The sequence below is a fragment of the Kryptolebias marmoratus genome, linkage group LG3, assembly GCF_001649575.2.
Source record: "Kryptolebias marmoratus isolate JLee-2015 linkage group LG3, ASM164957v2, whole genome shotgun sequence".
NCBI lineage: Eukaryota > Metazoa > Chordata > Actinopteri > Cyprinodontiformes > Rivulidae > Kryptolebias > Kryptolebias marmoratus.
In genome coordinates, this window is record NC_051432.1 from 8,207,817 (window position 1) to 8,224,946 (window position 17,130).

At 40.1% G+C, this 17,130-nt stretch overlaps 1 protein-coding gene across 16 annotated transcripts in view; it reads left to right on the forward strand.

Annotated features, from left to right (window-relative positions):
* ank2a (ankyrin 2a, neuronal) overlaps positions 1–17,130 on the forward strand; it is an 89,756-nt gene that overhangs the window by 4,689 nt on the left and 67,937 nt on the right. For 5 of the 16 annotated variants that reach the window (XM_037974986.1, XM_037974991.1, XM_037974988.1 and 2 more), the window contains exons 1-2: positions 13,867–14,375; positions 15,282–15,383. In XM_037974986.1, coding sequence (XP_037830914.1) covers positions 14,241–14,375; positions 15,282–15,383 — 237 coding nt within the window. In that variant the 5' untranslated portion in view covers positions 13,867–14,240. Of the gene's footprint in view, positions 1–11,140; positions 11,276–13,847; positions 14,376–15,281; positions 15,384–17,130 lie in introns of those variants that run through there. The other 11 variants (XM_037974989.1, XM_037974992.1, XM_037975001.1 and 8 more) reach the window with 7 other exon arrangements.

The window sequence follows — 17,130 nt, forward strand, 5'->3', positions numbered from 1 at the left end:
AACCACATTCGCCAACCTTGGAACAATGGGTCCAGAGACTGAGGACTGTCAACCTGATGGAAGACTTAACAGCAACCTTGAGGCTGCGGAAAGACATTTATGATAAAAGATGGACCTCTGTAAATTTGTACTTGGGACAACAGGTTTGACTATTTCTTTATTTTTGGTCTGATACTGTCTGGAAGATCTGTGTTAAAAGTTATTTTTGTATTTCTGTACTTATATTGCAATGTAAAGATATGTTACACAATTGTGGGCTATGTCAGAGAATGGTTCAAATAAAAGTTCAATAAAGTTAAAAAAAAATGCCAAAACTCCAAAGTCATAGCTTCCTTCTCCTGTAGGAGCTGAACGGTTCGATATATGAATGATTAAATAGCACAAAGTGTACAGAAGGAGTCAGGAGTTCACCAAATGCAAGGAAAAAAACAGGAAGAGATTAATTTAAAAAGCAAACAACAATTACAAAACTGTCTTTAACCATCTCCCCAGTGACTTTAAAAAGCTGCACTAATTGTTTTTCAAATAATAATAATAAAAATAAAATTCTCAATACTTTATGTTATAATCAGAATATTTAACTACTTAGGTTAGAAACTGCTGTTTGTATTTTGAACACAACAACCCTCTCAAAGATAAAAAAAATGAAAAGATAAAAAAAAAAAGGTGTGGTGGGTAAACAGAAGTCATTAAAGGGCCGGGGTGAGAGGGCTCCTGCAATAACAGCTTCTCATACAGGAGACAAAAAGAGAGCATGACAAAGGGCCACGTGATATGAGGATCTTACTTGCAGGTCTAAAAATACTGCCTGTCTCCGGTGTGGTAGTCCTGGAGAAGAACAGCCTCTTTCTAGCCAAGTGTGTCCTCGTCTCTGCTTACTGAACTGACCGGTTTAGGACTGTTCCTGCTGGTGTTGAGCGAGAGACGGGGAGACACCACGAACAGGTCCACGTTTCATAACTGGGGCACACACGAACAGGACAACACAGTTATGCAACAAGCAACCTCATTTGGAATGAGCAAACATTGGGTTCAGATATAGTTTATACGGCAGCTTAATCTGTTTCTCATACTGCACGCGCCCTGTTTCTGCTCAGACGCCATTCATCTCTTCAGCTTCTCTCCCCGCGTCTTGACATGTAGCTTTGACACTTTACCCCAGTTTTCTCCTCGTCATCTTGGCTGCCATTCTAACCCATCTCCCGTTTCTGTGCGAAATGCCTGTGTCCCTGTCTCCCTGCTCCCTTATCTGTCCTTCTCTCCTCCACTCTGATCCCAATGCTGAGGTTCCCGGTGTGCCGGCGAGGTCAGATTACACCGCAACCCTTGACATTTTCAGCCTCCCTCTTTTCCACCTCTCTGTCTACAAATCTCGTACGCCCTTTTCTGTATCTGCCTGCCTCGCTGTCTGCTGCTCTTTTTTTCCACTGGGAGTGGTAGGATGGGACTCCGCAGGAAGGGAGTACTAATGGAGTCATGGCCTTCATTACATTAGTTATGGGCAACTACATCAACGCACACCCACATACCGCTGTCTTCCTGTGCAGGATATCTATTAGAAGTGCTTTGACTGGATGGGGTACGCGCAGGTGCATTTATACTGCAAGGGAGTCTGTACATGCGACACCCTCACGCAGTCTATTACACATCAGTTTAAGTGAGCTTTTAGAGCACCTCCATGATTAGAAATGCTGACGTAAACACGTGTGAATAACCACAATCCGCCACTCCATCGCGTCCAACGATGTTTACCAAATGCTTTGTAATTGGTTCCTGTAAAACCTTGGCATGATGCAGCATTATTTGGAATTGTTTCTTACACGGGCGGGATTCATTTGTCCATTTATACAGATCATCTGAAGTGGGCCAAGACCAAAGTGGATTGCTACCGTCTTCAAAAACAACTCCCTTCTCAACAATTTTCAAGCGATTCCTGCGTACGCAGTTTTGCAAATTTTTTTTTCCATCCATCCATCCGCGTCCGTCCGTCCGTCCGTCCGTCCATCCATCCATCCATCCATCCATCCGTCCGTCCGTCCATCCGTCCATCCATCCATCCATCCGTCCGTCCGTCCGTCCGTCCGTCCGTCCATCCATCCATCCATCTGTCCGTCAATCCATCCATCCATCCTCTTGACCTGCATTGTTCATTAAAATGGTACATTACTGATGTATTAAAATTAAATACGATAGGTACACTTAAGGACATTGTATTAGCCTTTAGGTAATACAGTCGACAAGTACTTTTACTTTTAATACTTAAGTAGTTTTTAAAGCCAGTACTTTCTTCCTTTTACTTAAGTACAAATGTTAATGTGGTACTTTTACTTTTACTTGAATACATTTTTGTCTGTGTATTTGTACTTTTACTTAAGTACATTGTTTGAGTACTTTCTCCACCACTGCAGGCCACACAGAAAGGCCCCAGGACTCAAACTTGCAACCTTCTAGCTGCGAGGCAACAGTACTGACTGCTCCACTGTGCAGCCTCTGCAAACCACTTAACTAAAAATACATTTATCCACCCACTGTTTAGATGTTCAAATCATTACTCAAATATTTTAAATCCAAAACTTTAATAATTCACTTGTCCCAGTTTCTAAACTGTGGGAACTGTCTGCTTTTTAAAAAAAAAAAAATTAAGATAAATGGAATATTCTGGTACTTGGGGTGTGATTATTCACTTGATCGGCTGAATTATCACTTTAGCACTAATGTAAATACGTTTTTCATCTTGTTCTTACAGCAGAGCAGAGAAGGTTAACTTAAAAAAACCCCAATATGAAACTATTAATATTCTGTAAGTTTGCCTCAAACTGTTACCGTATTTGGCTTGATGCTCAGCCCTTCAAACACCCAGCTCTGATGCAAGATGCAAGCAACAGTCATATGATGTTCCCTTGGTTTTAAATAGGCTTCCATACTGTGTAATGGTGATACGACGGCAAGAAAAGCATTGGCATTTCTGCCCCGTTTCCAAATTCCATATGCTCCATCAGCATATCTATGTTTGGATACAAACAACATCCTGACAGTATCTTGGGCCATGGTACCTCCTAACTAGCTGGGTTATCCCACTTGTATGTGGCACCATCCCTCTCTGGCTTGTCTTCCACTAATGGATGTCTCAAGGGCAAAGAAAGCATCTTTTTGATGACTCATGCTTCATCACGCGCTTATCCCATTTAGGCAAAAGTGGTTTTGTTTTATTTAGGCAAAACAAAAACCGATTATGTCAAACAGAACACTTTTTACATATGCACAGAGATGCATTTATAAACAGCTTTAACTCGTCACAGAATATGAGAATGAGTAGCCAGACTGTTGAAACATCGCATTAGTTTTGAGTCGTGTCCTTTGTTCCATAGAAGGCGGGTGTTTTAGGACAGGGGCAGTGGGAGGCATTTAGGAGTTAATTATTCATTATGGCTTTATAACTCTGCTTCCAGTTAGAGAGGACTAGAAAGAGAGGGAGAGAGAGAGCAGGGCGTGGTCGGAGATCAATGCTCTTCTCAGAAGCCGAGCTCAAACACCTTCATCTAAAATGTGCTCTCTCCTGCTCTCATCAGCTGCTTCCTAATGCTCCTGCTTACCTAATCCCCTCCATGCATAGGGTGTTCATTGTGCTGGATTTGTGAGAGTAGCATGGCTCATGAGACAGAGACAAAAAAAAACAAAAACCTACGTGGCATCAGAACATTAGCCTGGTTTTTCAGGTGCAACCACTAACTCGGGTCGAGTTGCTTTATCTTGCCTACCTGCTTTATTTTAAAGCAGTTCCAATTTATGCAGGGCCGTAGCACAACACAGCTGAAAACAACGGCTCCTAATTCAACATGAATACATCCCCATCTGTTTTCTCATCTACCGTTCACACACAGTCTTTTATTGAGTGTTAGCTTCTTCTTTTTTTAAATTTTTTGCTCTAAAGTTTTGCTTTTTCTTCTATCGCTCAGACTGACAGCATCACTCAGCATCTCTGGTCTGACTAGGCACCGCAGCGAATTTTAGGTCACACGCTTCATTATTCATAATACATTCGACTGGAGGAAAACCAGTTTCTGCTTTGTGCACGCTCGCAACCCTTCACACGACCTATCCCTCTCTGTCACGTGTAACGGGAAGTCCACAGCTCTCTGAAAACGAGCCTGAAGACCTCAGGCTGCAAGGACCAGCCACATTCTGGCTGATTTCTTTGCCATCATGGCGGAGTCATCATCCTGCGTAAGGGGGTCGTAATTACAGCCTGTATGTTACCGATATACAGTACTTAAGTATTTGCCCCCAGACCGCACTGATGTCTGAGGTATTAACGCCTAATGTTGGCGGTATGCGGGATGGGGGCGGTGGCCTCACTTTAGTACGATGCGTTTTTCTGTGAAACCAATTAGTTAAAGGCCTCTTCGTCATCTAACTAACAGGAATGGTAAGCTGACTTCATAGCTTTCCAGGTAACATGCTAGTTCACTAAAAATGAATGCATGTTTTTTCCCAAAAAATGAAAAAAAAAGGGAAAAGTCATAAATTTGTGTGAAAGGGGGAAATAGTTAATGACCGTATAGATCTGAGCAAGGGGTATTACTTAATCCTTATATTGTGGTCATTGTGCTGCTGTTGGCAATCACTTAATGTGGCTTTGCTGTCTTCCCATGAGGCAGTGTGAAGTGTGTGTGTGTGTGGTGGTGGGGAACTTTTACTGGGTAATCAGTAAAGATCAGAGTTCCATCATGTATGTCGATATATATAGACATGGTGCTGTTTCAGTTACAACGGGGTGGGGTCTACTCGACTCTCTCCTCCTTCAGTCGACGTTCTCTCTGGCTGTATTATATCACCGTATCACGTTCAGACATATCCTATCTCACTGAACCCCCCCAACCATCCAGCACCTCTGTCATTATTGCCTGTGTTTGGGTGCGGCCTGGTTTGGATCTCTGACTGCCTGCTTTGTGCACTTGCTATTAAATTTGACTTTCTGTGATTTAGTTCGATGAGGAACAAGAGGAGACGAGCAAAAGGCATAACTGAGGCACACTTTATGGCTCTGACCTTTTCTAAAGCAGTAAAGCAGCCGTAAAAGGACTCGGCATGAGCCAATCCATTACTCTCTGTTTTTTTTTGTTTTTGTTTTTGTCTCGTAGATACAAACAGATTAGAAATCACATGTAGAAGGTATTCACATATTTTCAAATGACCAGTACTTCACTACAGGTAATGTTAAGTCTTAATGTGATTGTGTGACAATTAGTTGTTCTCTAATGTTCATCTTGTTTCGAGCTTGTAAGGAGTGTTGTAACATGGTGTACCTGTTGAAAAACTGCTGTTTGTTTTTGTTTTTGTATCTCAAGCAAGTCACACATTCACCAAGAACCTCTTTAATAAGAAATAAAACCCACTGGATGACGTCTCACGTGCGCCACAGGCACAAATGCAGCAGGCCGTAGCTGCAGTGATTCCTTCCTCATGTTACAGCCAGGCGATGCAGGGTCACTGCAGCTGCAGTAAATCAAAAAGCTGAAGGGAAAAAGTTGGACTGAGCAGCGTGTGTTTTTGGGTGCTTATTCCTAACATGAGTTCTGGCATCGTCTTCAGCACACAGTGGAAATAAATTATTTCAGGTTTCTGGACATTTGGTTGTGGATATGAAGGCTTGTTTTGACTTGAGCAGAAAAAAATTGACTGCAGTTGACATTTAACTTGGCTTTCTGTCATCAGCATCTTTTCAGTGGCTTCATTTTCATCTTTTTTTTTTATCCAGTCATTATCATCACAGTACAGCCCCTGTGATTATTTGTTAAAAAATACCAAAAACAACCAAGGTTTTTCTTTTCCTCTTTATTTTGATTTTTCTTTTAGACATCTATTTAAAAAATGGCACACATTACATAAATGAATGGTTTTGTAAATTTAGTCCAGGGTCTAATGCATTTAGTTGCTTTATTGTTGAAAAAGAAATTCTCAGATTTTTGCATTTCTGTTGGCTCTTTTTGTCACTTTTTGTCCCAATGCTCCATTATTATCTGGCCCCATCTCCTACAGTTTGGTCATTTTATTTGTTTGGCACATGTTCATTTCTAATTTAAGGTGTAGCAAACAAGCCATGTTGGCTGGTGCTTTGAAATTAATAAAAGAAAAGCTTAAATCATGATAAAGACATATCAGAGAATGTCTTTCTTGTTTAAACTTGAAGCATTTGTTAAACGGGAGCCCTTTCACACTCAGAAAAAGCTAAATACCACTGAAGGCAAGAACTCAAAGAGGATATGACCTCTATTAAAAAAATGTAACATTAGTTTCTGTTCATTTGTTAATTATAAGAGAATTAGGCTGCATGCCTTAGTCCTGACAAGTCAACTTTTTAAACAAGCACCTGCAAGCATAATCTTTCGGTTCAAATGCAAAAAAATGAATGTCTTGTAGACCTGAAAAATAGAGACGCTTTCAGAAGCCTCAGCCAGCTGTTTCAAAAGGAAACATCCATTAAATCTGAGACACATGACTGAAGAATCGATGCAGGAAAACTTTCACTGGTCAGCACTGCAGCTCCATTAGCAGGCAGACAAATAAACAACCATGTCCGAAACATGCTAACCCCAACGCTGACGATAAGTAGCGTCCCACAGGTTCAGAGAGAGCATCGAGGAATAAACTCATTTTGCTCGTTTACAGCAAACTCATGGAATGACTTCACGTAAAAAACATCTGCGATTTTGATACAGAATAAAATAGGAAGGCAAGTTGTTTTATACACAACCCATCAAAGTTAATACTGATTTATTAATATCATCAAAGCTACATAGTTTTGCCTTCTAATAGCAACAGTCCAGTAACGTTTGTGATCGTGTACTACATGTAAAATATGACACGTTGAATCTGAGCATGTTAGTGTGCTCGTGATTCAGCACTTTCATACACACTTGGTTATGTCCCTTCTCCGTCTGAGACACGCAAACAAGCACGTGCAGGATCTTTGCATTTTTCATATCTGTCAATCGCCTCACCCTAATGGACCGAGTAAAAGCCTTTTGGATCTATAACGTGGAGAGCCGAGCATTAACACCTCCCCCCCCTTCTCCCCCCACCCCCCACGTGTCAGATCCACTAAACCAACAGAAGCAGGAGCTCACATTAGCTTTTCTTCTGAATCCACTGTCAGTGGAATCTGACTCCGAAATCGATAACGCATGCACGGAGACACACACACTCACACTCTTTATTTGTTCATTAGATTTTTTTTTTTTTTTTTTCCTCCCCTGATTTTGGTTTTGTTGCATAAACAATCCTCAGAGATCGCTGACTAAACATGCAAAGCTTAACGTTTATACACCCAAACAACTGTCGTTTTATCTAAGTTGACTGAGCTGATTTGGACTATAATAATGTTTGAATCAGGTGTGACTTTTCTTTCTTGAAAATAGGATCTCAGTTCATGGAAGTTTCCGTCGTTTTTTTTTCAAAGCCTTGTTTGTAACTGACTGTGAAGACGCTCGACTTCACAGCGCTCTGTTTAGTTGTTATATTTTGGAACAGGCTGCAGAGTTTGTGTTCTGTAGCGCTGAGAATGGTGTAAACAGTCAAGTTGAAGCTTCTTTCCTATGTTTTTTTCTAAAAAAATACAAAAAATACCCCAAACATCTTCAAGGTTTTTCAGTTTGGATCAGTACATATGTGGATGTGTGGTGTTTACTTCGTTGTATTTGTAATAAATACAATAATAAGTTATATTTGTACAACCCCAGTTCCAATGAAGTTGGAACGTTGTGAAAAACATAAATAAAAACAGAATATTTGCAAATCCTTTTCAACCTGCAGTATATCTAATTGAATACATTACAAAGACAAGATATTTAATGTCCAAATGGATAAACCTTATTGGTTTCTTTTGCAGATATTTACTCATTTTGAATGTGATGCTTGCAAATCTTTGTATTCTGTTTTTATTTATGTTTTACACAACGTCTCAACTTCGCTGGAATTGTTGTTGTTCAGTTAAACCCAAGGACGCTTTAGTAAAGAGATTAAAAAAAAAGACTAACTAAGAAACAAATTAACAGTAAAATGATCAACAACGTCAGTTCAGGAACCTGTGGAGAATCAACTAGCAGTTTTGAATATTTCCAGAAATGGACAGAGAGCGTTCCAGAGGGTTGAGGGTGCAACTCTGAAAGTTTTGTCACCGAAGGTCTGCGTTCTGGGCCGAGGGAGGGACTCCAGTCCAGCATCAGGAGACCTGAGGTTCCTGGATGGTGTGTAGGGGTGAAGGAGATCCGAAAGGTACTGAGGAGCACAACCATGCAGCGATTTGTAGGTGAGAAGGAGAACTTTGTAATGAGTCCCAGACCTAACTGGAAGCCAGTGAAGAAGAAGGAGAGTTGGAGTGATGTGGTGCCAGGGTTTGGTTCAGGTGGGAAATCCTAGCAGCAGAACTTTGGACACTCTGAAGTCTATCTAAAGCTTTACTAGGCGTCCAAAATGAGACTCATTAAAGTCCAGACTGAGGTGATGAGTCTGGGAGTGAGGGTTGGGGTCTTGAGATGTATCTTAGTTGACAAAAAACAGATTTTATAACAGATTTGATGTGTAATTCAAAGGAAAGAGAGGGGTCCAGGATAACTCAAAGGTTCTGAACCTCAGAGGATGGACAGATGGACAGATGGAACAGCCATCTATGTCCCAAAGAACGTCTCCAATCTGTTTGTCTTAGTTCGACAGTTTAAACAAAACTTGCAGTATAAAGAAATCTTAAGTGAGCCATCAAACAAAGAAGTTTCATTGTGATATCTTTGCAAAATTTGTCACCATAAACAGTGATTTCTACTTTAAATATTTGTGGAATGATCCTTTTCTGTCAGAATTAATTTCTTTTTATGCTCCAATCTGGAAGCTTCCACTGCATCGTTCACACGTATCAAACTGTGCAGTTCTTTGTGAAATGTTTCCCTTTATGGTTTATTCATTTTTACTTTAATTATTGACTAAAAAAAAAACATTGTTACTCAAAATACTGTAAAAATGGTTTTCTTCCTATTTATATCACCTATCAACTCACAACAAGCCCACAGTGTATCCTAGGTGATATAATCATTCATACCCTTAATAATTATTAATAATTTGTTTATCAGTATGTGTGTGTGTGTGTGTGAGTGATAAAAAGTTATTTAAAATGCATCCAGTTCTTACAGATAATTCTAACAGATAATATTGTTTACTGACTCCCATTTCGAAGTTCTTAAACTCCCTTTCTTCTCTTTTTACCCATAAAAATGTTCTTTAAATTCTATTCTTTTAGTATTAAATCTGATGGGTTAAACCTCACAGTTGTTGCCTGTGTCGCCAGCAGAGAGTGCTAGAGAAGCAGCACGCTTTCACAGAAAAAATGAAATCAGCGTAACAGCAGGATTTTCTATGTATGACTGAGTGAAGCACTCAGTTTCAATGCGCTGCAGCAGGACATTTTTTAAAATTTTTTATTTCATTTTTTTTCTCTTGCGGTATTACACTGCTGTGATTCAGCACTTCAGCCCCATACATGATTACGCGTAGAAAAGCAATGTTGTTGTCGCTGACTGAGCCTGCAGAAACACTGCAGGCAGGATGTGTGGACAGAAATAGACGTGTGAGATGGTGGCCCTGACCCCGATGCTGAAATTTCAAACTGCTAACATTAGCTGCAATGGCAGAGAGAGACCTTGACAGCCGAGTGGACAAACACAAAAACACTCCTACACACACACACACACACAAGCCGTCACATCATGTTCCATCAGCTGGCAGTATAAAGTGCTCAGTGCATTTGAGAAACAGTTTCCCTTCATTCAGGGGTCAGTCTGTACTTTTTACGAGTTTAGTAACTACTGTAGTGGTTTGATCACTACATTTAGCACTATTCTCCCCCTCCAGAACAAAAGGTATATCCTATTTTTTCAGCTGGATCACCAAATTACCTTAGTAATTACCTTAGTTTGTCTCTGCTTTCCATCCTCTATGTTTAATTTCTTCTTTTAGTGTGTTGTTTTTTCCTCACTGAGTTAATATTTGACTGAACTTTCTACTCTGTACTGTTGTTTCTGAAATGTTGCATCGAAGTCAAATGTTTGCGTCAAACACCCGCAGAGTGCCACACTGTAAAGCCATCCCGCTTACGATAAATGCTCGAGGATTTAAAGTGTAACAGAAGAAATACATCAGTCTCAAAGGTGGACCCTGGTTGTGTCACAGTACATGCGCATACAGTAATGTCTGCAGCTGGACACAAGTTGATTTTCTCAAGTGATAAGTGTGTTGATACCCCTCCTCCTCTTCCTCACTTCTTCTCACGTGTGCCTCTTTCTTTCTGAATGCAGGACGTTTCCACAGCATCAGAGTGAACAGCTGTTACTGCAGCAGGCATACAGCCTCTCTAAATGCCTTTCACAGGTTACACACTCACATGACTGTAGGTCACATATTCGGCAACGTTCACAATAGATGGTAATACTGGCACACACACACACACACACACACACAAGCATTTTGTAACTACAGCTGTTCACACGGACTAAGGTTTTCATCCACATCTGGTTTGGATCAGTCTCTGTCAGTGTGCCTCTGTGTGTGTGTGTGTGTGTGTGTGTGTGATGGGCCATGTGATAAATGCGTGGTCGGGACTTATTTTTGTCATTCAGCATCCCTTTTTGGTCATCATTTCTCATTTTATTTTACCTGTGCACATGGGAATAGTCCATTAGGCATCTTAAAATGTTTGGACTTTGATTATTATTTTTATTTTAATGCCTGAAAATGAAGCTGAAGTTTATAATCTTTTTTTTTTAGTTTTTTGCGGGACAAAAGTCCATTTCTGATCTTGCAGAAGAGAAACAAAAATAAAGCTAGAGAAGAGAGGAAGGAGTGTTATTGTAGAGTTTTTCATTTCATTTTTATAATAGCATTCTTTAAGTATTTTATTGTGTCAAAAACAGTTTTCGAGATTGTTTTTGACATTTTTGTACAATTTTTATGCAGCAAACGGCTAAATTGCTTTTTGTACAGTAATACACATTTCTTGGCAGAGGCTAATAATAGGGGAACTTGTGCATTAGACCAAGATGTGTCCAAATTAGACTTCAGCACAAAGCGAAACAGTTTGTAAGGCAGGAAACGGTTGCGTGGAGAAGTCATGGCTCATGCTGCGGCCCATCTCAAGAAAGCTCGAGAACTTGAGCAGCATCCAGAATATAAAGCGCTACAGAAAGCCAGGGAGAAGAGAAGACGGCAGCGGGAGAGAGCTAAGCGTCAGGTAAAACTGAAAAGTCAAGTACCTCATTCAATTCTTTTTTTTTTCCATCGGTTTTTGCATATTTGTTTTAAATGGCCAAGTTTGTTATAAATTAAAAGACATATAAGCTTAAATCCCATTTTTCTTTGAATGGTAGCTTTAAATCTTGCTGGGAATGATGCTTCCGGCTTTGCATATCTTTTATTTCCTAGTGTAAACATTTAAACTCAACCAAGTTGGATTGAAGGTTTGTTTGATTGTCTATTTCAGCTCAAAGTTTTCTTTGTTGGGTTCAGGTCCAAACTGGGTGGTTCCTTCAGGGCTTTCATAGAGTTTTTGCAGAGTCAGCAGCACTGTCTATTACCGTTAATAATTCTTGAACATTAACTTGCTTCTAATTGAACAAGGTGTGCCACAGTATACTAACTCTAGCACTCTGAATGCTTACTACGTCTATTATTTTATGAGGCAAAATTTTGTGGCACATGCATGTAAAGAGGTGAAGAAGAGAGTCCAGGCAGGATGGAGTGGATGGAGAAAAGTTTTAGAAGTGATTTGTGACAAAAAAGGTGGCAGCAAATGTCAAAAGAAATGTTTAAAAGACAGTGGTGAGAGCAGCTGTGTTGTATGGTTTGGAGACAGTGGGACTGACAAAAAGACAGGAGACAGAACTGGAAGAGGCAGAGCTGAAGATGTTGAGGTTCTCCTTGGNANGGACNAAGATGGACAGGATCAGGAATGAGGTCATCAGAGGTACAGCACAGGTTGAACGACTGGGAGATAAAGTTAGAGAGGCCAGACTGAGATGGTTTGGACATGTGCAGAGGAGGGACAGTGGGTATATTGGTAGAAGGATGTTAGAGACTCAGCTGGCAGGAAAAAGACAAAGAGGAGATATATGGATGCAGTTAGAGAGGACATGGAGGTAATTGGAGTGAGGACAGAGGACACAGAAGACAGAGTTAGATGGAGGAAGTTGACTCGCTGTGGTGACCCCTGAAAAGGGAACAGCTGAAAGAAAAAGAAGAAACATATTGGTGAAGGGCTGACCCATGGGCTCTACCAAAAGTCCTGGTGAAACTTTGTGATCTTTGGTTTCATTACACTCAAGTTTCATATGTTTCTGAACACTGTACATATCATGTTTGTATTATTGTAGTTTTTAATAATTACATCTATTCATACACCCTTTGTCTTTCAGTCCCTGTTGCATAAAAAAATATCTCCACCCAGCAGGATGCTGCCACCACTGCTCTTTACTGTTTTAGATTAATGAGGTGATTCATCCTTGTAGCTGAACGTTAGGGTCAAATATCTTTTTCATCACTTCACACAAATCTGCCTCTTTTCACCCAAAAGACATAAAAATTTAATTTCCCTGAAGATACAGATGCTCACACTCATTCAGTTGTTCCTGACTTACCCTGTCACAGTGCTTCATTCCTTACTGCTTGGCTGGGTAGCCCTGTTGAGGAAATCTGTTGGTGTTTCTGAATTTCTTTCATGATAGAGCGATGGGTGCTGCAGCTCATGGGCATTTTCATTGTTGCAGAAATCTTTGAGCCCTTTATCAGGTCTGTGCTTTGACGGATTTGTTTCTCTTAGGTCAACAGGCAATTCTCTTCTTAATGTCGTGGTTTTTCCCATGACAGACATCATGAACTGAGACCTTGTGTAGATGAATTTCTGTTAAGCGAGTCTAGTGGATTAAATCTGACATAGATGAACTCCAGTAAAGTGGAGTTTATCTATTGTCTATCTGTTTATGTAAGGGTTTTAATTTTTTACCACTACACTATGAAGACATACCGAAACTCGAAAACCTTGAAAGTGCCTGACATCCCTTCCTATGCCACGACTAATAAGACATTTCAACAGGACAGAGCTCGATGTACAATCCACGATTCTTCACTATCTGACAGACTGCAGATCAATTGACACAAATCCTGTAGAGCACAGCTGGTTCTCAATCAGGCTGATTTTTAGCTGTGTGGTTAGTTTGTCAAACAGGTGAAAACAACACGTGGACAAGCAGACATGTGAAAATACTTAAAAACACGCGTACTTCTGCATACCTGATGGCATCAGTAGTTCAATACCATGTGATTTAAGACAGAAGGGAAATTGTAAGGTTTCTCATGAGTAACGTGCTTTTAGGTTACTCTAGTTTGTACTGTGATTCTTACACATAAACTTCATGCTGGGTATATTGTATGGTAATGTATCAATATTATTTAATACTTTGAATACCTATCTGAGGGGAGTACAGTTAAGACTAAGTATGGAAGATGTAAAATCTAAACAACTCTGGCAAAAAACTAATGATTTAGTGATCAACAGCATCTATTTAGACTGTAAGTGAAGTAAACCCTATCTCAGTATTATGTTTACGTTGAAAGTCTTCATAATTCTTGGTTCCTTTTAGCAGAGCACTGCAGGGCCACACAATCCACATTCTGACTCAAAACCAGCTGTCACCCACCCCCCATCCTGGTCACAAACAGCACGGGGCTGGGGACTCTGCAGAATTGATGATCTGAAACGATAAAAATAGCCAACACGGGAGACACACTGCGAGGGTTAAATGTTTATGTCTGCAGTTGTTAACCCGCAAAAAGAGAGTAGTAGAGGAAGAGCGGGCAGGACGTTGGAACATGGAGGGTGCAGGCTGAGACAGAGCCAGAGGTGTGAAAGGCTGAAGAATACGGCTAATGGAATGTGAGAACGGATGAAAACGGAAGTGAGACTTGTTGCGGTGTTTTGGTAGTTTGGTCAGAGAATTTTGTACTTTGTCGGATCGATTTCTGCACCCATTCATCTGGGAAGTAGAATGGAAATGCTTCTATCTAAGGATTTAAAGGGAGAAACTGCTGTGTACAGTGTACTTTAATGGACTATGCAGTTCTTCACAGCCTTAAAGTTGGTGAGGAATCATCACAATACTGAGGTAAAGCTGGGAGATTAGCTTGTGAGTTAGATCGTAACTATGGGAAACGCAGCATCATGCAAAGGATGTGGATCAGACAGAGCTTTAAAGACCAACGGGAGTGACAGTAACTCGGACCAAAACTCTGACTACTACAGGGCTCCTGACTCTGGATCTAAAGTGGATGATATCCTGGTAAGAGGAGGAAAAGTCGTGCTTCTGATATTGTTTTGCAATGATGACAAGTCTTTTTTTCCCCATTATATAGTGTATTTATTTCCCTGCTGATGGTGTGTTCGTGTGGTGACCTGTCATGTGTAAGGTTTGACCCATGAACTTTGACACGGGCGTGACCTCACCTTCAGCAAGCAGCGAGGAGCTCGTGGTCCTGAACTCACAAGTTGACACCCAGCAGAGTCTAACTCACGCACTGGCACATAAAGCCGAGGTTCAGCCTTTGTCAATGTTTTCTCAAGTAAATCTGCGACAAAAGATTTATTTACACAGAAATGTTGATTATTGTTGATTAATGGGGGTTAAAAGGTATACTGACAAGTAAATTAACTATCTAATCATACATTTAATTCAAGCATGCCAATCACTCCATCATTTTGTGCCTGTTGATTGGGACAATTAGCTTTTTTTTCCTAAAAATGACTTTAAACTGCATTTTTAGGTTTTCAAAAGCTTTAAAATGTTTTATCTGAAAAGAAAAACATTCATGTTTTTGTGATAGAAGCTTGTGTAAATATGTGTGTGTGTGTGTGTGTGTGTGTCTGCTCTAAGCAGATGTCTCATGGTTAAATTTAGAATGGCCAACTCAGAACATTTTACAAGCTGTCTGGCTTTTGTTAAACCACACAAACACAATCTCACATAAAATAACTTTTTTTTTGTAATGCCAGCCTATGTATCTGCAAGAAAACAACACAAAATTCAATTAAAAAAGGAAACATGTTTTGCAAATAATTAAAAGAGATCACAATGGATGGGAAAACTGTGTATGATTTTGACTTAACAAAGTTCAGATTGTTTTATTAGAAATGCTGTCATTCGTTTGAGTTCCTAATATTTGCCTTATTTCTGTCTTCACCTCTGCAGTCCGACAGTAGCACCAGCTTTCTTCGAGCTGCACGAGCGGGGAACACAGATAAAGTGCTGGAATTCCTTAAAAATGGAGTTGACATCAGCACCTGCAACCAGGTAAGAAAACATAGCAGTACCATAACAGGGGTAGAAGTGTCAAGAACTACATCTGGTGTCTGGGTTATAGCTCTGTCTCTGTTGCTGTGTGTGGCGTGCATTGTTTTACTTTTTCCTCTTTAAATCAAACAGGTCTAACACGTTTTCTACTTTAGTAACTTAAACTTATTAAACACTATCTGGAGATTCCACAGAATGCCTAAAATATGGGTATAAGACACCTGCTGAGACAGTAAGATTATTCAAAAATCTCACAGCTAAAGTTTGTTGTTTCGAATAATAACTAATAAGAAATTTATTTCCTTTTTTATACTGGAACAGAAACAAATTTGCACATTTCCCATCAAAATTAGAAAAACATTTTTGGAGATATTTGTAATTTTAAACATATTTCCAAAGTTAAATGCTAGCACTGGTTTACAAGCTGTAAAAAAATTATCATAATAGCAGTAAAATACTTTCTATTTTTTTGTGTGAAAATCATATGCATATAATTGTTGCTTAATCAAACAATTATGAAACAGCATTGGTATATAACAAAATACTGAAAATAAACAATTGATTACTGTTGGATCTGATTTGCAATACAATACAATATAACAGGAGTAGTTTAAAAATTATAAACTGACTTCCCTTTATGATTTATATTTCTTGAGTTTCATTTGGTGTATTTAATTTGGGCCATGGGCGAGCTGACACTGTTTGGGTGGGTAATGGAGGAGAAAGGTTTGTAAGACTACAACTCGGCTTCCTGGACTGTCAATAATTTGGACGACGAACAAAATCTGCCAAACTGCTCGAAAGAAGAGCAGCTCCGTCCACAGTGGAATGGATGCCATTCCTCCGCATCAGACCAGGTTTTCCCCAAAAATGCACTCCAATTATCTACATACTGCACATTGTCTTCAGGACACCACCTGGACAGCCAGTGGTTGAAAGATGACAATCAACGAAACATGTCACAATGGGGAGGGGACCAGAAAGAACTACGGTGTCCTTTAATAATTACAATTGTAAGAATTGCTTAAATAAGGCCAAATAGTCCACCTGATAAGTGTTTAGTAAGTTTTTGTGCATATAGTTTCATCAAAACACACATTGTTGAAAAAATATCTGCTACTGCAACGACCTTCAGTTTGTTTCTGCGTTGTTGTGTGACAACAACATCACAGCAGTGATCCGAGTCAATATCTGCCTAAACCCGATCCCATAAAAAAACACTACAATATTTACAGTAGCATCCATCTACCACACCCCATTTCTCCCTCCAGTCCAAGCAGCATCAGACTGGTCTGTGCCCCATGAACAGCTGCTCCTAACTCCCCTTGCCCACCCTCTTCCACATTCCACCGAGGGGGAGGGATTGGAGAGGGTGAAATACTTCCTCTTACAGCTCTGTCAACCCCTGTGTCATTTTGAGTTACAACAGTCACGAGGTAGCTTAAAGAAGGATGTTGATTGAGCCTACGTGAGCCTGTGTGTTGTGTGTGGGAGTGCTTATCGCATGTTGCACTCTCTCATTGCTGATGGCCTTTTGTAATACTGCAGCAAACTCAAAAAAAGTTAAAAAACAAAAACAACTGGACTTCTATTCTGTAGCTGAAGACGTTTCGCTTCTCATCCGAGGAGCTTTCTCAATTCAGAAATAGAGAGTGTGGAGTTGAGCTTTTAAAGCTGAGATGTGATGTAAGCTGGATTGCTTGCAAATTGTTCTCACTCTCCTAACAATGGAGGCTCGTTAGAATCC